The sequence below is a fragment of the Argiope bruennichi genome, chromosome 4, assembly GCF_947563725.1.
Source record: "Argiope bruennichi chromosome 4, qqArgBrue1.1, whole genome shotgun sequence".
In the NCBI taxonomy this organism is placed as follows: Eukaryota; Metazoa; Arthropoda; class Arachnida; order Araneae; family Araneidae; genus Argiope; species Argiope bruennichi.
The window spans coordinates 123,552,604-123,575,700 of NC_079154.1; the positions used below are offsets into that span (position 1 = coordinate 123,552,604).

At 25.6% G+C, this 23,097-nt stretch overlaps 2 protein-coding genes across 2 annotated transcripts in view; one reads left to right on the forward strand and one right to left on the reverse strand.

Annotated features, from left to right (window-relative positions):
- Nucleotides 1-3,424: 3,424 nt before the first annotated feature.
- On the reverse strand, nt 3,425-13,745 carry LOC129965871 (dCTP pyrophosphatase 1-like). Its single transcript, XM_056080122.1, has 5 exons — nt 13,726-13,745; nt 8,563-8,716; nt 7,049-7,159; nt 6,218-6,252; nt 3,425-3,740 (listed from the first exon to the last, which is right to left on the reverse strand). Exons 2-5 carry the CDS (start codon nt 8,688-8,690, stop codon nt 3,517-3,519), a joined length of 498 nt encoding a protein of 165 aa, XP_055936097.1. The 5' UTR covers nt 8,691-8,716; nt 13,726-13,745; the 3' UTR covers nt 3,425-3,516.
- Nucleotides 10,023-23,097, forward strand: part of LOC129965870 (uncharacterized) — a 32,296-nt gene continuing 19,221 nt past the window's right edge. The window contains exons 1-6 of the mRNA XM_056080121.1: nt 10,023-10,379; nt 11,475-11,594; nt 19,380-19,617; nt 21,017-21,158; nt 22,197-22,370; nt 22,744-22,827. Coding sequence (XP_055936096.1) covers nt 10,182-10,379; nt 11,475-11,594; nt 19,380-19,617; nt 21,017-21,158; nt 22,197-22,370; nt 22,744-22,827 — 956 coding nt within the window. The 5' untranslated portion in view covers nt 10,023-10,181. The remainder of the gene's footprint in view (nt 10,380-11,474; nt 11,595-19,379; nt 19,618-21,016; nt 21,159-22,196; nt 22,371-22,743; nt 22,828-23,097) is intronic.

Consider the following 23,097-nt stretch of genomic DNA (forward strand, 5'->3'; position numbering starts at 1 on the left):
CACAACTTTCTACTAAAGGTGTTAACCCCATCCCTCCGCATAACATTATGGACCCTAAGGGAGTTCCTAAGATGAGTATTTAGATCTTCATTTTCAGTTTCACACGAGAGTTACGTGCTTTCTAATATAGTAAATAAAACCAGGACATGTGTTTTAATTGTAGGGTATTGGCGAGCAATTGTTTCGAAATATCGATCTTTGGCGTGAATCGAATGTTTTACTGAATTGAGCGTCCGATCTATGATGTTTTTTTTTCTGGCAATTAATCGCTGGCATGGAGTTAATTCCTAGGTACCATTAAAGTCTTATATTATTTTTGATATCTTTTTTCCAATGATTGAAATAAAAGTTTAATATAGAACTACAATTATAGTCACAATATCATATGTGGTACATGACTACCTACGGAGTACAATTTTTTTTTTTTTTTTTGAAATTTTAATAAAACAAACATATTTTTAATTACAAAAAGGTATAAATGCCAGCGACTTTTCAGTGAAAATTTTATTATTAATTTTGAAATTATAAGCAACTTTTAGATGATTTTAACGAAAGTTTTCAGTTCCAAAAATATTTTACAGCAAATTCTAATAAATATAATTTTAATTATTTTTAAACTGCACATAATTAATAAATGTAATTGTGTTATGAACTAAAAAAATTCAAATAACTCTAGAAGTCTTGGATATATTCCCAGTTTGGAAAAAAAAACTCTTTTCTTAAAAATGAACTTCTCTTAATATAAAATGATTATATAAATATATAATCACTTTATATTAATAGACACTTGATTTCAAACTAGGATTGTTTTTTTTTTAGCTTTATACATTATTTTTAAATAATACTGTAGCAAGCAGTGATTATTTATAAATTTGCACTTTCTGAATTCCTATGCAGTTTTCAAACATCATTGAATCAATTTATATTTCTAAATATTTGAGAATGGGTTGCAGTTCTAAAAAATAAATAAAATCACAACACTGCAATAGGTTTTCCTTAGTTTTTTTAAAATTCTAAACTTCAGCTTCTCTAGAAAAAATAATTCATAAGAGATTGTTAAAATTATAACTTTTGTTCTGTAGGATCATGTAGCAAGATAATTACTGAGCAAATTCTTATGGCAAAGTGCTGAGTAAGTTGGTTTTATTTGCTTTTATAGCAAAATTCGAGAGGCTTTTTAAAGTTTTTGAAAAAAAAATTCTATCATCCTATTTATACCAGCTGTTTTACTCTAGTATACAAAGCTTGAATGCAACAGCAGAAATAAATAAAGCGCTGCTATTATAATGAATTGCAAGTTTTTTTTAGATTTCCAGCACACTATTACGGATAACAATCTCATATAATTTTGCAACTTGTCTGTAAGTTTATTGCTGCCTTTAATTTTTCCTTTAAATATTCTCATATAATTTCTACATCAATGACTCATTTATTATGGCCTTTTTTACAAATAATTTTCACTATTATAAAAGCTTTAGGATCATAGCCTCCATAATATGCTCAGCATTGCAATTATCTCTTTATAAGTGAAATTTTAAATACTCCTAAGAATTTTCATGTTTTATAACGATTCTTTGCAGTTTGAAGTCAAAAGTTTACTCATTGTATGCATTTTATATATTTTACAGTGTTTCCTTTTTGTTGCTTAATCTAAATTCTTCAAAGTATCATTGAAAATAACTGCCGATTATTTAGTAATATATGGATTCTCTATAATGAACTCAATTAAAAATTTCCAAAATAAATCAATAGAAAATAAGTAAAAGAAACAGAAATGGATATTTTTAAATAATATATAATGTGAGAATAAGAAAATGGCTGTTGAAATAATTGTATTCCATTTTACAATTCTTTAAATGTCTACTTCCGATATCAGAAATTTAATTTCAGCTGATAATTTATATTATGTCGTCTCACGTAATAGTAAAAGCAAAAATAAAGCATTTTCCAATACCTACATCAATAAAAGAAACAAAATAAACTTCGGATATCTTGAGCAAAACGGAGATTTTAGGGTGATAAGATAGCTTAAGTCTTACTCACAAATTTAAATAAATTTCAGAAATTTTAACAAAAACATACTTTAAACAGAAATCTAGTCAGCATGGTAAAGCAAAATCGTATTTTCATAATTTCCTCACCAATAATGGAATTAAAATGCAGCATAAGATACTTATAGCAACAATAAAAACGATTTGAGTTTCATGCCATCAGTTCTCGCTTAACGAAGGATTTAGCATGATGAGCAAAGTGACTTGGTTAACGAGTGATGTTTCGCAGTAACATGTGAGTCGCTGTGATGTCACATGCTGGACTGGGCCTGAATCAGTTGGTTAAGTGCTTATTTAAAAAAATCCTTTACATGGAAGTTTCGGTTCGAAAAGAGTTGTCGAACACTATTCCGAGGGGTTTGAGCAAGTGGCTGTGACGCCTTAATCGACGAGATTGTTTCTATGAAGCAAGAAATGGCAGAAACAACGTAATCAAAACCATCGAAGAACTTATGAAGCTACATTCTGTGTCACAGCCACTTGCTGTGACCTAGAACCTAGTGTTTGGACAACCTGGCAGAATGTCTTAAAAAGGATTTCGTTCAAATTTTGAAAGAAATCTGCAAATTTGGTGTAGAGACCATACATCAAATTTCATTTGTCTAACTCAAAGCGTTTTAAATTCATTGTGTTCATACATAGATGGACAGATCAACAGATAATTCCAAAAATGTGATGTGCTTTTCAGACTTGAGATCTCAAACATGGAGATTTAACAACATTTTGAATACAATTTTTTTTTTGATAATTACAAAGTGTTCTCTTTGTTAACAAGTAAATAAAAAAAATGACCAGTTTGCTTATTCACAAATAATTTGTTATGGATTGCCAAAGATGGTTTTGTATTAGTATTTTAATTTTACCATTATACACATAAATCTAACTTTGTGAAATCAATCTTATTTTTATAGAATTTCTTTATTGTAATACAATATTTAATAGTCAATAGCTTTTAATTAGTTAATAGCTTTCAATTTCCACAATAAAATTTTTATAGAATAAAATGGAATATTACCATTCTTCAAAATCGTTTGTAGAACTCTATATAAAATAAAAATATTCCTTTTTTTTTTTTTTTTGCTTTGAAAAATTACAATCTGATGTCTTTAATTTAACAAAAGATGGAATATGTTTTTAAATTAATACAGTGCAATGGTTACACTTAATTTTTAAAAAAATCTAAATAATAATAATTATATATTTAAAAAAAACACCTCTAAAATAATATACAAAACAATACATAAAAAGATTTTTAAATGTTCATTTCAACTGGTGATAAAAAAATACAAAAACACATCAGAGTAAATTGGAAACATATTTTACTATAAAATTTAAACACAATGGAAATTTTCAATAAAACAGAAAAATGTTGACATTCATTGTGTTAAAAAATCATAGAAAATCCTCTAGCAAAGATGTTTTGAAATTTCCAGTCAAAACTTTTAGTATTCATTTTAATTATAAATCACTCCTTTTGAGCAACAGAAGCATTATTTGAAGAATCATATTCCGAATACTTTTTCTTAGAGCCATAAACTTTGGATGCAGGATACTTTTGTTCATTTAAGACTATTTTCTTTAGCACAGCTTTTGGTAAGTCAATATGACATTTTTCACTTAAACGAAGTAGATAAATTAAGACGTCACTAAGTTCTTGACTTAGATGTTCTTTATCTTCATCAGTCCAATCTAAAATAGTGTATTTTTTAATTAATTTTAAAAAGATTAGTTAGAATTATAATTGCTTTAGAGAATTGTAAGTATCATATTCAAATATCACTTTTAAAAATCAAAATGTGCATAATAATAACTAATATACCTACAAGTTTATAATTTTGTAATTATCTATTTATATTTATATAAATAAAAAAAAGTAAATGCTTTTTTATTTCACTTTTGTATAAATTCAACTTTGTTCACATACATGTGCTGTTCAAAACAAGATTAACAATTAACTTTTGGACTTTGAAAAGCTGAAAATCACTTTTATGCCCAATCAAAAAAGATCTGGGCATTTCCCCTCTATGTCCTCTTCTTCTATGTTTATCTTTCACTAAAAATAATTTTTTTTAATGAATGTTTAAATTACAGGAACTATATTTAAACGGTCACAATTTCCTTAATTTAAACAAACATTTCATAAAATTATTATTTGGAAAAATATTTTTCATTGTTTATTGAATTACAAATGAATTTCATAATTTTGCATTTACGCTTTGGAAAAATTTTGCTCTCCATATTATTTACGCCTTACAAAATGAAAATTTACTTTTTACAATTATCATTATAGCACAAGGCAACAAACAAAACACACACACACATATATATATATAGTCTTTTCCTGCATTTTGCAAGTTTCATTAAATATTTTAATCAGATTATTTTTAAAAAGTTTTTTAACTTTAAAAACATTAGTTCACTTTAATTAGTAAAATTTGCTTTTTTTTTTAATAAGTAAAATCAAAAGCAAATTTTCATTTACCCATAGTTTGATGTTGCATATTTTTCGTAATTTTAACTCAAGTACATAGAATAATGTGATTTTAATTTCCTTATATTCTGGATTAGATAGAATATTACATAACAACCACCAGACTTGGAATTTTTCAAGTAATACCTTAACAAATATAGGAATCCAGAAAATTTCAGTGAGAGAATATGGTTAGTATTTTAATGAACGGGGAAGGTTTTGGTTATTTAATCTTAATCAGTCAAGTTTTGTATAATAAACATTTTTTTTTTCCATCAATTATAAATTGATACTTTTTACAAATATTTTTCTTGATAATTTTTTTTTTTTTTTTTTTTTTTGGCCGGAGTGGGGGTGATTTTCTTCCTTTTCTAATTTATTTCAACCAACTAATTCCCAAAACATCATATAATACTTACATCTGTTTTGTATGATGGTATATACATTATAAAACTTTTCTCATCTGTGAAACTTTGATATTCAATCAGGTCATGTATAGGCCTTTAGCTCAAAATTTATTAGCTTATTTTAAAAATAGGAACATAAAAAATTATTCAATTTGCATAAATTTCAATTTTTATTAAATTAGTATTTTTTTAGTTTTATCAAACATTTATTTGATAAAACTAAAATTCTAGAATTTTTTTTAGATTTTTATTAATTCTATAACATTTATGAAAAGCAACTATCAAGAATAACAAATTAGTTGTTTAGAGAAGCTAATGTATTGATTCGATAACTAAAAAATTGCCAGCTTAATGATCTGATATTTTTTTTATAACTCCAACTTTGTATTTATTAAAAAATATTCAATTATTTAATGCATTTTTTTTAATTTTATACATTGTATATTTTTATTATATTATTAAAATCTACATAGCACCACAATACTTGCATTGGCATATAAATGGCACGTCATCTTTCAAGTAATTGCAAATTGATTTTGTCACCACAACATAAAAGTATGTGAGCATTAAAAACAGTGATCCTTTAGTTTTCTTTAGTAAACTATGGGTTTTGCATACCTAATAAAACAAGTAAAAAAAATATCAATGCAAAGAAATGGTTTTATTACTAATTGCAGAAGAAACAATTATCATGATTTTGAAGTATAATTCATATACAATATCCAATGATATATTCTTTTTATTCAATAACATTTAGAAGTATATTTATTTATGACATAATAAATGACAAGTTAATATTTAATTTGTACAGATTAAAATGAAAAACTGATCCAAATTGTTGATATGATTTCTACTTAAACTAATAATGCTTTCTTGCATTCAGCAAATTATAGACCGCTAATAATGTATAAAATGAATCTTTGATAATTAATAACATTCAATACAAAATAACTTTTCAGGGGGAAAAATAAATCAATATTTAGATACAGTAAAGCACAATATCTTTCTCACAAACGTAAGAAAAATACCTTTGGTGATAGAAAAAAGAAAAGCCACGCAGTCACAAATGCATATGCCTTTTTCAGGTCATGGGTTCAAATAATTATATTTTGAAATACAGAACATCAGATTTATATAAAATATAATATTTCTTAGATTTTCTAGTAGACAAGAGGAGGGATGATTAATTAAATTATAGATAAATTACATATATTGGATATGAAATTAGTCCTTTAATCTATAATACAAGCCAATGTGAGAGGTATATATAATTCTTTATAAATACTCACCAGGCAAACCTTCTTTTACTTCACCTCGCCACTGGCTGCAAAACCAAATAAGTTAAAAAAAATAAATAAATAAGCGAAAACATAAAAGTAAAGATATATTAGCAATATATTAAAGAATATTAAAAAGTACCAAATTGCGATTTTGTTTGAGCGAAGGGGGGGGGGGGCTTTAAGGCTTTTTTTTAAATTAGTTTCAACTAAACTATTTTTAAGCTTGATAGTTTTGATTACATTTAGTGCAGAAAAATTCATAAATGATTACACAAAAAAAACAAAAAAGTAAGAAAATATTTATTAAAACAGTCAATTATAGCTCATATTTTCAAATGCAACTTTTCTTTAAATGAAAATAAAGAAATTTGTCTGAAACAAAAGTTGGAAAAAGTCACCTTCATATATTTACATATTTTTTTTAATATGTATATTAAAAAAAAATATATGCAATCCTTTTTTTTCCTGTTTGTAATTTTTATGGAAATACAAATTCATATACAAAATCTACAAGATTTCACTTTATGTGATGTTGTCATAAACCATTAAGAAAACTGAGAATATGAATTATAAATATAATTAACTGCCAAAAGTATAAATAATATTTTTAATGGGGATCAATTTTTACATTATTTTAAGAAATGAAAATGTTAACTAAGAATTATTTGCAATTTTAAACACTTATTTATTTAATACCTCCACTTCCTTCATGTGTTTATTTTTATAAAATCATAGTCTATTCCTTTGAACAGCAACATTTGTTATTAAAAGGTGATTTCTATTTAAGGTCACTGAATAAATGTAAAAAACATAAAAAAGATTGAATTCAAATTTGCTTACAAGAGTTCTGCTAGCTCACCAACTTCACCAACTAATGCTAATAATATATTCCTAGGCTGATGATATTGGTCCCAATTTCTTTCTTCAACAAATTTAGATTGAATCTGTCGACTGAAAAGGTGATAAAATATATTCTTAACTTTTAACCATAAAAATATCTAATATCTAAGAAATATAAAGATCTTCAAAAATATTTTTATAAAGAACATTTTTACTTAGAAAAAAAGAGAGAGATAGAAGACTAAAATGCAAGCCATAAAATTTCCTTTTAGCAAATATAACAAAATTATTTGAAGATTTTTAAATGAAAGTGTTGCAGATTGCAGCTAAAAAAAATGCTATTTACTTAAAAATAATATTTCCATAAAATATAATATTTATTTCTTACATTAATTTCATGTCATATTAGTAAGCATTTAATTTAATCAATATCTTAATGCATAAGCATACTGTTAGAAAACAAAATTAGTTTAGAAAGTTATTAAGGAACAATCCATAGTTTCACATTCATAATTATGATGATAACTAAAAAAAAAAAGAAAAAAAAAGTTTATAAAACTTTTTTTTTACATTCATATTTTTTTTCAGCTTAATTTCTTTGGATATATAATATTTTTCAAAATCAGTGTAAGTCTTCTACAGGTCCTAGGTAATAGAAGTGTTAGCCCCCCCCCCACCTCTTTTCAACTTCCAAAATCAGATATATATTTACTACCCAATACTATTTTTTAATTTAATCTCTAAATAAAAGTTTGAAATAACAAATTATAATTAACAGATGCAGAAAAACATAAAGTTGCAGATCGCATTCAAGAGACTGGATTTCAGTATATTGCATGCACCAAAAAGCAAATTTATGGTTACATTTTTTTTTTTTTTTTACACACTTGTAAAAGGAAAAATGGAAAACTTATTCGCAAAATTTTAATTCTATTTAATTATAGAATAAACATTTTTCAAACATTTTCTATAGAGTAACTTTTTTTTTCTTCAGAATTTCAAAGCAATGTAATATAAAATTTATAAAAGATAATTAATTAAGAATGCTATTTGAATAATATACCAAAATTTAAATGATCCATGATTTTAATTTGAATAAGCTCTATTGCATTTTATATATTCAATAAGAGTACAAAATTAAATTACTTTGTCTCAAAACTTTGAGCCCTTTAAAAATTCTAGGGCCCTAGGCAGTTGCTTACTTGGGCTATTAAATAATATGGTACAGACATTTGCATAAGTAATAAATACAACTAATTACTAAAGTAGCATGAAGAAATATTCTATGACAATTTTTTCAGAACAGATTGATTTGATTTGGTTTTTGGCACAAATGCCATTTTTGCAAATGGCGTTTGTGCAAAGCGCAAAAGCCATTGTAGAACAGATTGAAGAGAACCACAACGTTGTAAAAAAGAATTTTCTGAATTTCCCATTATGATGAAAAAATTTAATATATAAGAGCAGATATAAATACAAAAAATTTGAAAAAAGAAAACATTAAAACTACTTACATCTCTTCAAAATTAGGATGTGAACTAAAAGTACCATCTGTATCTATTACTTTTACTTCTATTTGAGTATCATCACCAACTTCAGCCTTCAAAAACTTTTGATTATTCATTGATTCAAATTCTTCCATTTTTATTTTCAGTTGGCAAGAAAAAACTAAAAAAATAATATAAACATTAAAAAGAAAAAAATTAGCAAATTATCAATCATGAAAATACAAATGTAATTCAAAAATTATATTTTACAGTTGAATCACAGCTATAACTTATCAGAAGAAATCTAATCCTTTTGAAAATATATCATATGAAACATTTTATCAATTATTTTTATGATAAAGAAGCCTTCTGGTCAAATAACAGAACAAAACATTACATTTTATTATTCATCAAAAGACCCTGTATAACTTATTAACAATTAGAATTAAATAAATAATAAAAATTATTAGAAAAAATGGACAATATTTTAAAAACATCTCTCGAACAATACTAAAACTTAAATATTTTTTGCATATTATGCCTCAATACTAACTCTTTTTTTATTTTAAAATATTTCAGCAAGATGGAGTGGGGGGATGTCAAAATAAATACAATTAGTATTTTTATTTACAAGGGAAAATATAACACAATCACTCTCAGATAAATAAAAATCGTAGTAGTAAATATCATATATATTTATTCAATGGCAAATACACGATAAATGTAATTTTAAGAAAATCATATTTTTAAAAATATTTCTTCAATATAAACTTTAATTTAGTTAATTATTTAATGTATAAATAAAAGAGAAAATCAAAGCAAAAATATTGCCAGGGGAAGGGGGGGGGAAGCGAAGGGGAAAATCGAAAGTAAACCAATTCCAATTACCAAGTTTCAATTACTTATCAAGTTGCAGAAAAATGCAATAATTTCTTTTGCAATCTACATTGATTTCATCCCTGTTGTGCAATTAATCTGTTAATAGTCATGCTTAATCTTTTGTTACAAATTTTATTTCCACTTTTATTTTATATAAATTGATTTGCGCTCTCAATATTATCCTACTTCTTAAAAAATTTAAATTTACCTCGAATTCAATGAACAGAACATAGGATATATATCAATAAAATAAGTTACAACTTGTTTGACAAAAGTTTCGCAATTATACCTTTTCTTTCTCAAAATACTTCAATCCGTAACAAATTTAAATGAAAATACGCGCATTTTTAACATCAGTTCAGTTCAGTAACTGAGATGTAAATAGACAGAACATCTGCACAAGTTAAAAATGTAGTATTTAATCATATGAGTAATTGATATTAGAGAATTTAAATATTTAATGAAATTAATTTTCGTTTAGAAATACTAAATAAAAATTTAAAAGAAGTTTTTAACTTTTCTTCGCTTACAATTTATATCAACCAGTCACAAAATAATTTATGTTCTAATCGTAATCGTTATAGATTGTTTATTTTGATCTGGGAAAGATCGTGCATTCGCTTTTAGCAATGGACTTATTCGAAATTTTCAAAAGTAGAATTCATACAGATCATTTAAATAATTCTTCTCTTATGCATTTCAGCTCATACAATTCAGAACATTATTACTTTGAAAAATTTATCTGCAGAAATGTAATATAGGATAAAATGACAGATTATTCAGAATATTTTGAACAGTTTAATAATGTGAGGGAAAGTTTGAATGATACAGTGTGTGTAATTGCTACTCGAACTGTAGATAAAAAAATAGGTTTAAAGAATGATGATAATAGTGGCTGGTGGTTTCCATTCAAACAAGCACACCCTGAAAAAACTTGGCTAACTGTCGCTGAAGAAATTTTGAAGGTAACGAAACAAAATTACGTTAGTAATTCTTCCCAGAAATTAGATAGCATGCAAATTAAATTTGAACATAATTATAAAATTATTAACAATAACATGCAATTAAACATAAACATAATTATAAAATAATTATAAATTTATTATTAGGAAAATCTGAAAAAATGTTGCAATTAGTGAACCAAGTTGATTAATGAAAATCTTATAGCAAGCAAATAAATGTTTGCGTATAAAATTTAAAATAAATAACACTTTCCTCTGGTATCTTTATGGAAATTAATATATTTGCTTGAAATTTGTATGTACAGGAAATGCCAATCTTTTTGTTTATTTAACTAAAAATGCTTTTTTTTTTCTCCTTTTATTAGTCTATTATTTCTGAACTATGTAAAATATGAACTTAAGTGTCGTCTTGGAAATAATATGATTTTTTCTCCCTAATCATGATCATTAACAAAAATAAGTAGACTCTGCCCTGGCAATGATAGTAATTTTTTTTTTTTTTTTGTCCCTTCATATTTGATTTTAATAAGGTGAATAAATGTTCTTCTGTCTAGACATTAATATTTCCTTCGTCCCTAACTGGCTGAACTATTAGATTATCTTCTTAATTGTGATGCTTTTCACTTTCACAAATCTCTTGTGACAGTAGGCATGTTAGAAAGTGTCATATAGGTAGGTTCTCACAGGTTGGCAAGTATGACGTAAGAACTGCATTAAAACAAACATTTATTTTGATAAGTTAATAAATAGACATGAATTAAAGTTTGCCAGAGTTTCATTTCTTCATACACATAAGATTAAACTTATATTATTAATGAGAAGTAGGAAAAATAGATAATGAATTCCACACAATTTGATTTGTTTCAATAGTATAATTCTTCTACAATCTACTCTCTATTTCATACTTTTCTCATACATTCTTTTGAAGATTCAGGCCACTTGCCAGTATGTCTATAACATTACTTTGTTTTAAACTTCATCTCATGTATTTATCAAAAAATAGCCCAGTGAAAAAATAATTTCTTATTTACATTTATTTTGTTTTGTTTTAGATTAAAAATGATAATCTTATAAAATAGTAAATAAAATTACTTACAGGAAATTGGTCATTCGGGTAAAATTCGTGGAATAGCTCATATGTGTAATGTCCAATATCATCAAAAGCTGCCTACTGTTAACAGAATAATCTACCTTGCAGAAGTTGAACATCTGGCTGAGGTAAAGCATTTATTCTAAAATCTTCTCTTATTTCTTGTTCCAAATCCCACTTTTTTTATCGCATTATTTTCATTGTGCAATATAAAAAATAGCTGACTTTATTTCCCAGGCCATGAGCAAAGGGATAAAAATTCCTAACACTTATATATTACTTTCTAGATATCTAAGATTTCCTTTCCTAAGTTCACATGTATCAAGAAAATCCCTATCAAAATCTCATAGTAAAGTCACTAACGGGAAAAATTTCTCTCATTTCCCTCTTTCTTTCCAGTGCAAAAGAAAAATGTTCCAATTTCGTACTCATGTACAGGTTGAAATAAATTCAATTTTGTTACAAAAATTACTTACTTTTGGTTGTGCATCTGCCAAAATTATACTATATGTATCTACTATATAAAAATCTTGCGTCACGGACGGTGTTTGTGTTTGTACTCCTCCGAGAAGGCCGGAACGATTTTTATGTGTATTTGGTAGGTATGAGAATAGGTGGTGAAGTATATTTTATAACGCTATGTAATTAGGGGGTGTCCCTATCCACATTCAACGCTTGCAGATGAGATCAACGCTTGCTTGAAATCTTTGCCAGTATGGTGTAATGTTGAAAAAGTCCAGCTAAAAATAAACATGCACGTCCAAACGCTACAAGATCCATCTGCTGACATATTCTCATACCAAATGTTTAATATCGGCGATGGAAAAGTTGCTGTCTATTAAAATATTGGATGCATAAAATTGTCCTCTAATTTCTGCACTGTCATTGATTCGCAAAAGGCTCTCATTGTCCGCATATTTCCCATTGTATGCACACAATATATAAATCATGCATGGCTTGCAGAAAAAGCCATATTTACAGCAAAAAATGTGGACGTCGATGATTTAAACTTCAAGATACAGCAGTCGTTCCCAGTCGACTTGGTATTATACAAATTGATCAATATAGTTTGCGATGCTAACAAAGCTGTAAATTATCCAACAGAGTTTTTGAACTCACTGGATTTGCCAGGCATGTCACCACACCTTCTACAACTGAAAGCTGGATCTCTGGTTATTTTACTTCGGAATTTGAACCCATCATGGCTCTGCAATGGCATGCGATTGGTCATTAAAAAATTGATGAAAAATGTTATCGAAGCCACCATTTTGAATGGCAAATTCCGAGTCGAAAATGTTTTGCTGCCACAAATTCCAATGGTTCCAACAGATGTGCCAATTGAATTCAAACGCATTCAATTTTCTATCAGATTAGCATTTGCAATGACAATCAATAAGTTGCAAGTCCAAACAATGTCTGTTTGCGACTTAGATTTCGGCACACCATGTTTTTCACACGGACAATTATACGTGGCATGTTCTCGCATGGGCAAACCATCAAGCTTATTTGTGTTGGCTAAAGACGGACTGACAAAAAAAAATAACGTGCACTCAATTGCTCTTCGAAGTGAATATTGATTTTATTTATTTCATTTTTATAGTTTAGAATAAAAAATATATTAATTTTTTTCACTTTACATTTAACTTTTAAGAGATCAAACAGTGTACATGTTTGTTACATTAATGAAATACATTGTATTGAGAAAATAAATGGTTGGTGTTTTGGTGTTGGTGTCAGCGATTATAGTCTACAGCGCTCCATTCCTCTTTCTGTCATCGATCCCATCCCCACACACTTACAATACATTCGTTATTTTTTAATTAACAACCAAAATATTCACTAGTAATAATTTATATTTCAGAACAATGTTTTCCAGGTCAGCTAGTATATATATATATACAAAAGTATTAGAATCAAATTAATAGGAAAAACAAAAAATCAAAAAAAATTAAACCAAAAAAATTATAAAAAATATAAAAAAAGAATCCGGCCTGAAGACTTTTTCAAGGGTCACCCTCAGGCAGGGATTCAAAGAAAGGGATTTTTTCTGTGAGGAAAAAACAGACATTGTCTAAAAATGATTCCTCGTGACCCGAAAATCCCCTGAAATTATGCTCAAGAGATATACCATTTTAACAGAAAGGAAATATAAAACAACAAATAAGAAGAAATTAACCACAACAAAGTAAAAATACAAAAACAAAAATAACAAACAAAGCACTAAAATTAAAAATTAAAAACGAAAAGGCCAGTACATACCATTAACAGTCAAGAAAACTTTAAACTATTGATTGTGATTCACTGTTTTTAAAAACCTAGCGGTAAATTATGTAAACAGATGTAGGCACCCAGCACCATCTATTGAGTAATCCAATATGCAAGGAAAGTTCTATTTTATTTAAGCCAAAGGATTAATCCCAAACCATACCTTGTTTAATTAAAAAATTGACATTACAGTAATTTCTAGGAAATTCATTTTTAATTAAATTTTTAAGGAGGTTGTTTGATGCTTCAATATAAGAATTTTTATTATTGCAAACCCTTTTGATCCTGTTAACTTGTGAGAAAATTAGATTTTTGAAAATTTTAGAGTTTAGATTAGAATGGTAATTACATAGTTTTGTTATTTTAAAGTTGAAATCATCCCTTTTATCGTATATACCAAGTATTGTTTTACCATTAGCAATTTCGATTTTTAAATCCAGAAAGGTAGCCTCAAGTTGATTTTTATTTGTATCTTTTAGAATTAAATCTTTTGGATAGCAATTAGTAATAATATTAGTATTGTCGAAGTTAATCAAAAGTAGGTCATCAATATATCTCCACCCGTTTATTAAATTATATTTAATTATTTTTTTCTCATAGTAATGCAGGAAAATATTAGCTAAAGCACTTGAGAAAGCTGTTCCCATTGGAATGCCCTTGACTTGTTTATAAAAATTAATACCATTAAATACGTAATTTTCAGTAATATTAAAATTACATAACTGAAGCCAGTTATTTTTAGGAATGATATTTTCATTTAAATATTCGTCATATATAAAAGTGCAGACCTTTATTAATTTTTCATGAGGTAGATTAGTGTATAAATTTTCGAAATCAAAAGTATTAAGTTTATTAATGTTGTTATCTTTAAGAAAATCCAATACTTCTTTGTTACTAGAAATAATAAAGTTGTCTTCATTTTTTATTTTGTCCAGGATAATTTTTAAGTATTTAAAGAAATGTTTACCCGTATAGTAATTATAACTGCCAGTGCTACAGGTTACGAATCTGAATTTTAATGGATTTTTATGAAATTTAACTGTTGGGAATAAATAAGGATAGTTAAGAGAGCAAGTCTTAGTTTTGGTTTTTTTTTGCGAAAGCTAGCATTCTTTTATCTAATTCCTTTTTCCCGGTGTTCTTTAACATATAAGTTGCATTAGAGTTATATTCATTAATTAAAAGTTCTTTATAATAATATTTACAAATTAAACAGAAATTATTTGCTGATTTATCTATTACTGTAATAACAAATTTTTCTTTTAAATTTTTTATTTCGTTTTTTAATGTTTTACTAAAATAAATTCCACGTTCTTTAGATCTGTCAAAATCAGTATTCATTTTTAGTTTAATTTCCTTTAAAATTCTCACTTTCCATTCCCCGAAACCTTCCGCAGGCCAATGGTATTTTCTAGATAATTTGGCAATAAAAACATCCAAATCATTACCAATAGAAATCAAAATTTTGTTATGTTTTATTTTTTCTCTTAATCTAAATTTTGTTCCTCTTCCCATCAAATCTCTTAAAGAGTTGGATTCAATAATTTTTAAATTACCTGTAATAATATGACCTTTATCAATATCTATAAAATCTTTATATTTTTCTTTGTTACAGTAACAATCTGTTTTATTTATTTTATCTAAATTTTTGCTATAGTAATTATAATTACAAATTTTTTTCTTTAAAGTTGAAGTGTAACTAAACGCTATTGATACAGTTGTTTTATCTGCAAGAGGAAAAAATATATTATTATTATGTATAATGTTGGGTAATTTTAGATATTCGAAGTAAATATTCAAGAATTTAATCACACAGTATTCTTTGAAAACATTATTTTTATTATTAAAAAGTAAATCGTTTTTTCCAATGTTAAGTTTACATTTAATAAGATCTAGAATAATACATTTAGTGTACGAATTTTTAAACTCTAATTCCCCGAATTTATTATTTAAAAACCATTTCATTTTATTATTTCTAAGACCAAAAATGTATTTCCTAATTTTGTGAATGTTTTCACTATTGTGTTCCAGATTACAGTAATTTTGAAATTCCTCAAATATAATTTGAAAATTGCCACCTTTCCCTTTACCTCTTTTAAATCTTTTAGAAAAGTTATCTTTATTTAGAAAATTTTTAAATATGTTAAATTTGTTATAAATGCAATTATTGTTTAAATCTGCATAACCTTCCCCATTTAATTTACTATTGAGACCATAAGGAAATAAAGTTTTCAGGTTGCAAATATAAATGTTTTCCAGATCTAATCTTTTGTTTAATTCGTTAATATTGTCTTCTAGAATGTAGATATTAATATTGTTAAAGTTATGGTTTTGAAAATGCTCCAGTTCGAAGTCAGTGTTCCTATTTTTTATGAAGTTTTTTATATCGGATCTGTGATTGTTAATTCTCAAATTAAGCTCGGTGCTAGTTTGGCCGATATATTTTAAATTACATTCTGAACAATTAAGGAGATAAATCAAATTTTTGTTTTTACAGAAAATTTGTAATTTTGAGTTTTCATTTTTGATCTGTTCCTTATCTGCTAATGGACATGTCTTACACTTTCCGTTTCCACAAATTTTATATTTTTTTGTATTTTTAAGATTTTTTAAACAAAACAATTGTGTCAGTAATTTTTTCTCCGTGAATGCTCCTGACACAAAGCTATCCACAGTGCCCCTTGGTAGAGCGCGCGACGGGCCATGCGCTATGATAAATTTGTTATTAACTTTTTGCATAGTTTAATTTATTTATTAAAATGGAAATATATCTCCCAAACGCCAAAAACAAGGAATTCTCGAAAAAGTAAATATGATCTGAAAATTCTTAAATTTTTTAGGCAATACACAAAAAAACCTATTGAACCCTCCCCCCCAAAAAACTATTAAAAATATTTTATTTAAAAATTTTTTGCAGTTCGTGGAACAGCGCACCTGCAGCTAAATTCCAACCAATGCAAGAACGAGTAACCAATCTTAAGTAAGAAAAAGTTTGAAAACGAAACTAAAATGAAAACGAAACAAAAACAGTTTCGAAATCGCAACTAAAATTTATAACCTATTTAAACTAAAACCAAAAAAAGAACTTCATAGTATTTTTGGGGGGGATATACTATCCTTTGAATCCCTGCCTGAGGGTGACCCTTGAAAAAGTCTTCAGGCCGGATTCTTTTTTTATATTTTTTATAATTTTTTTGGTTTAATTTTTTTTGATTTTTTTTGTTTTTCCTATTAACTTGATTCTAATACTTTTGTATCCATTCATCTGTGTTTTAGAAGTAGCTGCAATTGCGCTCTCTAAATACTATGAAGTTCTTTTTTTGGTTTTAGTTTAAATAGGTTATAAATTTTAGTTGCGATTTCGAAACTGTTTTTGTTTTGCTTTCATTTTAGTTTCGTTTTCAAACTTTTTCTTACTTAAGATTGGTTACTTATATATATATATATATATATATATATATATATATATATATATATGTGCTTATTTTAATAAAATTTATCTTTTGAATTACTTAAAATTATTTGCGATTGTAACTTTCTCTTACAATGATATAGTTTTGCTTGCTTTCTTTTTTTTTATGAGTGTGTATCTATTATAGCTTATAGAAAGTGGGAAAGATAAGTGGCAAATGTTTCAAAATTTCACCCTCTTTTCGTCCATTTCTTTTTAATCAGAACATGAAACTTATTTCTTATGCATGTGCAATGTCTGTCTGTGTTCCATTTAATCTAATATAATAAGAAAGATGTATAAATGCATTATTTTACAAATATTCTTTTAAAAATGCACTAAATTTCTGTAATTAATTGGGTTTTTTTTAAAAAATATAACAATTCTAACTTCCTGATTTAATTTCAGAATGTTAGAAAATCAGACTGGAAAGAGAAACGAAAGTATAAAAATGCTAAATTGATTAAAAAAAGTGGGGGGGGGGATGTCTGATTATTGAAAAATAATTTTTATAAAATTGTAATATAACTTTTCTTTTGCTTCTCAACATAAATCAGCATTAAATAAAGCATTGAAGTGCTCCTTTTGGAGTTTTAACAACCATACAAAATATTATTTATCTGTAAAACTAAAAATAAGTTTATGAATTAAATAAAAATAAATAAAACCATAGAATGCTGTATTCAGTAAGCTAATTGAGCTGTAATGTAAGGAGCAGTTGAACCAAGGATGTCTAAAAATTTACTTTAACTTATTTCTGAACCAAAAATTTCATTACCATTATGACAGTCTAAATGATAATTAAAGGGGGAACATTTGTCATTTAAACAATCTAATGAATAGAATATGACAAATTAGAAAATATATAAACCAAAGTTATTAGTAAATTTACCACAAAAAATATCCTTAAACATTTATTAAAATGAATACCAGTCAATAAATTATTGTGAAATTTGCTAAATATGTGCAAATTGTTTATATGCATATAAGTATTGTTATATTAATATGTATGCTAAACTATCTTAAACATATAAAACTCTTACTAACTGAATAATACTTTTCTTATTCTATAAATTTAAATCCATATTTCTTTTTATATCAATAAAAAAAGTATAATGTTTAAAATGGTAAATAAAATATAAAGTGGTTATATATGTCTTATTATATTAATTTAAATTTTGAACATATATTGTATTTTTATAATGAATAAATGTGAATAGAAAGAAAAAAATATTTCTTGTATAATGTAACCATTAAAATAAATTATGTATGCAATGGGGAAGTGGCCATACCAAATTATATTTTGAAAAACTATTGATTTGTAAAATTATAAATCATTAACTGAAGACAATATAACTTTTTTGTTACATTGAATAATAGGTTTTTGTGAAATTCTGGGTTATATTTTGGTTTCCAATAAGGTGCTAAATTATTCCAATCCGGGATACTCCTTTTGAAACATATTTTATTTATTCACAATTTCTAGAGCTCTAGTAATTCACTTTATAAAATGATGACAATTATTGCATTTATTAATGATAGATAACTTTAATGATAGATAACTTTAATGATAGATAACTTTAATGTGCATAATTATGTTCTCAAAATAAGATAATGGCTTCAATCAGCAATTTTTTTTTTTGATATTTCAATTTTGTTATTAATGGAATTACTTTTATTTCTTGAAGTTATATATATACTTATAGTTTTCTAGTGTTGTTCTGAATAAACTTCTTTTTAAATACTATTATTAAATTTATCTGTCATTTCTCTTAACTAATAGTTTTTATTTGTTTATTTTTTTTAAAATAGCTATTGCAACCAAATTGATTTTTTTTCCTTTTTTTTTTTCTTCTGTTTTCAAAGTCAACTCAAAAGTAGTTGATTTATATTTACATGTTTTTTTTTTGTTTTTTTTCAAATGTACAAATAAATGTAATTAATTCTGTTATTGATATATTCATTCTATAAAACTTTCTAATTTTCAAAAAAGTAGTATAATATGTATTTTCTACATATCAAAATGTATGGTTTATTTATTTATTTACTTTAAATGATCTCACATTTTAAAATTATTCCATCAAAATAATCAGCTTGGTGGTAAATTGCATTTGCAAAACTAAAGCATTTTTGATTCTGTTACTGTTTTTTGATTTTTGTATATAGTTCAATATGCAATTTTCTGTTTTTATTCTAGAATGCTTATGATTTAGCCTGGTTTTCTGTGTCAGAAATTCAGAAGGTTGCAAAAAATGATCTTAGAAGCTTAGAACCTCTGTTGTTAACAAAATCTTTGAAACAAACTTATTTACCAGTAGCTGAATGTTCTGAACACAAAATAATTACCTCGATTGTCAGCTCTACTCAAGAAACAGATAATAGTCCAAAGTCAGGGTATGAGAGCCTTTTAGAATCAGCTGCTTTCACCGCAGAAGGTAAAATCTTGCTTCTTTCAAGCTTTGCTCGAAAAAGCATCAATTATTATTTATATTCATTTCTAAAATTATATATATATAAACATAATTGGGTGTTTTTTTAAATAGTTATATATAATGAATACAAATGAATCATGCAGTGACTTTTTTTTGGAAACATTTAAAAATCTAAAATAACAGTTCCTTGTGAATGTGATTGTCAAAAATAATAAGGGGAAGGGAGATGAAGGTTTTAAAATTATTTGTACTTTGTTAAAATTAAGTTAAAATTTTATCATAATTGAAATTTTTATCATATAAAAATGGTGGCTTAACTTTCCATCAAACAGAATTTATTTATATTTAATCTGTAACAAAACAAAGTTCAGTTATTAAGTAGCAATCATCTATATAATTTGAAATGCCTTTTCATAGTTGTTAATAATAATATCTCACTAATGTTATTAATATCGTGCTATTATTATACTATGCTAAAACTATCGTTATGAAGAAGAATGATTATTTTCATGATTAATGGATACTTTAATATTGAAAGGATATTAGTTTGAAAAAGAAAAAGGAATCATGCTTTTGTAATTAAAGAAACATGAATTGGAATAATAATATGAAATCTATTCCTTTTATGAAAATGAGTAACATTACTTTTTTTTATTATATTGAAAATCTTAGATTTCTATGAATTTTTTTTCTTTTGATGGTTGATAAATATATATCCCCTCTCACCTTTGAATATCGTTAATAAATCTTCTGTAGCGTTTAGTTTCTTCATATTTTAAAATAAATCATATGGTTTTATCTGATTAAAATGTTGTTCTTTATTTTATAACTGCCTTTATTTTGGAATGTAATTTTATTAGTCGTAAATAATTTTGAGTTTGTAAATTATTGATATTTTTAACTTAATTTCTGATTTGTTAGAAATTGTGTATATGATTGTGTTTTCACATACACACACACGCCTCATATAAGTAGATGGATAGAATTTTACATGTAATTTTATCATCCAAATTATAGATCTGTTATAAATTTTGAATCATATTTATTAAAAATTTCATCATCTGCTGTTTGGTATGTTTTCATGTGTGTGAACATAATTCAAAAAGGAAAATATATACAGTTGAAATTTTTTTATGTGGACTTATCATAAACATTGTAGATCTATATCAGTATCTCCAACCCATCATTTAAAAGCAAGAAATTTAAAATTCATACTTAATTTAACACAAATGCACAAGAAAACCAAGGGGAGAGCAGTCCTAAAGGTTTAGTTTCAAATTAAAAATTAGTTTATTTATATTGATATTTTCCATACATTAATTATCCTTTATGTGTATGATATATTGTTAATTTTTATAATACCACTCTAAATGAAAGAAATGTTTTCCTTTGATTGCTGCAGCTCAAAAGATGGCCTATTATGATTTTATGTGCCATGTTTATCCATGTGAGACTATGAACATCTTCATGTTTAAAAAATATTTACAGTCTTTTAACTGGTGGAATGAAGAAATTGTCTCTAAAAATATTAAAGCATTATTTAGGTAAGTATTAATTTTATTTTTAACATGATTTTTTTTTAAGTTGACATACTATCTGTAAACTGTAATGTCCGTTGCAAAAGTCATTTAAAATGCATTCATTAGTGCTTAGTGAGCAGCAATTAATTATAATTCTAAAAAAATTTTCAATTTCAGACCATATTACAGCATAGGAACATCTTGCCCATTTTATATTTCTATTTTATTTAATAAATTTAATTTAAAAAATTTACTATGCACTGGCTGATGAAGTAGATGTTATGTTTCATTTGCTATTGAAATTTTCAGTATATTGAATTTTCATGTTGGCCTTTAAATAATATAATTTAAAAAAGACTATAACTGAAAAAAATTAATTAGCTTACTGCTCAAATATATATATTTTTTTTAGCCTTACTTGCATGCTTTTCAGATTTGATTGAAGTATTTTACACTTTGGATTAATTTGATATAATTTTTATAATTTTTTTCAACTTGATTTAGAAATTATTTTTCATGTAATGATTATAATTTCATTTTCATGCAATGACTAGAACTTAATTTTCATGCTATAACTATTGTGTCATTTTCATACAGTTGACTGTAACATCATTTACTTATAACCTTAATGACTATGAGTAAAATCAAAATTCTAAAATGTTAAATTAAAAAGTATTACAGGATTGTCAGTTTTACTTCATTTAATAGATTTTTTCAGTTTTTAGAATGCTTAAAAGTATTTCATCTGATTATAGGCTCTAATATGATACCCAAGAAACTTCAAAAATATTAAATTAAAAACTATAGAGTCAAACTATGAATAAAAAAAAACAATTTTGATAACTTTTTTACGTATTTTTATTGAAGTCAAGTATTTGATTGCATAATATATGAACACAATTGGTTTTGATTGTAAATGGCATTTTCTGCAAGTAGACAAATTTTGAGTGAGAACACTCTTGTTTTTTCCTATCGTAATTAAATTATTTATGTTTGAAAACTTCAGTGTACTTAACATATTTATTATTTATTAATATTTCTCTTTAAATGGTTTTTCTTTAGAGCCTTTGATTTGAATTCTATTGGGCATTTATCATTTAAAGATGTCTTAATTGGGCTAGCTGCAATGAATCAGAGTACACCTCATGGAGGCTCACCAGCTGAGATGAGATGCCGATACATATTCCGCTATTATGATAGCAATAATGATGGGGCTTTAGAAAACTCTGAATTCAGGTATAATTAATTAAACTTTTCATTTTATATGTTTGCATTTGGGGATACATTATAGAATATTTAGTTGATTTATATTTGAAAAATACCAAACAATCATTTGCTGATAAATAAAAAATATACTTACTTGCAATTTAAAAAAAGCTATACATTGTATAATAATATTGTTTTAAGAAAATTAGGATTCACTTTTCAATTTGAACATATAAAAATGTGTTTAAATTTAAATATTGAAAAAATATTTTAATTTTAACTTATTTTAATTTAAAAAATATGTCATGTTGCTGAAAATGTAAAATAAAAGTAATTTAATGAGTTATTTAATTTTTTTTTATTTCCTAAATTTTTTAATGTTTTTTTTTTTTTTTTGTTTCAGATCTATGATTTCTGATATAAATAATCTGAAAGATATTGTAATGGATGATGCCCAATTGGATAAAGCAGTTGAAGAACATGCAAAGTAAAAAAATGTATTTTCTAATTATCTATGAATTTATTTTATGCAATGTGAAATTTGATAAAATGAAAATAAATATTTTAATAATTGTATTCAGTGAAAGGTGCTTAATTTAAATTTTTACTTGATGTCTTCCTTGTATGATGATTAAATCTGAATATCTGCATTTAATTAAATTTGAAGTCAAGACATTTGTCTTATTTTAAGTGAACTGATAACTTCCCATGAAAACTATAACATCTTTAAACATTGCTTTGTTCTTTTAATTTATTG

What these genes read in the sequence shown, in the direction of transcription:
- LOC129965871 (XM_056080122.1), bottom strand. Translation starts at nt 8,690, where the DNA reads ATGGAAGAATTTGAATCAATGAATAATCAAAAGTTTTTGAAGGCTGAA. An exon ending in CATCCTAATTTTGAAGAGAT is followed by an intron (nt 7,160 to 8,562) that starts GTAAGTAGTTTT and finishes TCACCTTTTCAG; the next exon opens with TCGACAGATTCAATCTAAAT. An exon ending in AGTAAAAGAAGGTTTGCCTG is followed by an intron (nt 3,741 to 6,217) that starts GTGAGTATTTAT and finishes ACACTATTTTAG; the next exon opens with ATTGGACTGATGAAGATAAA.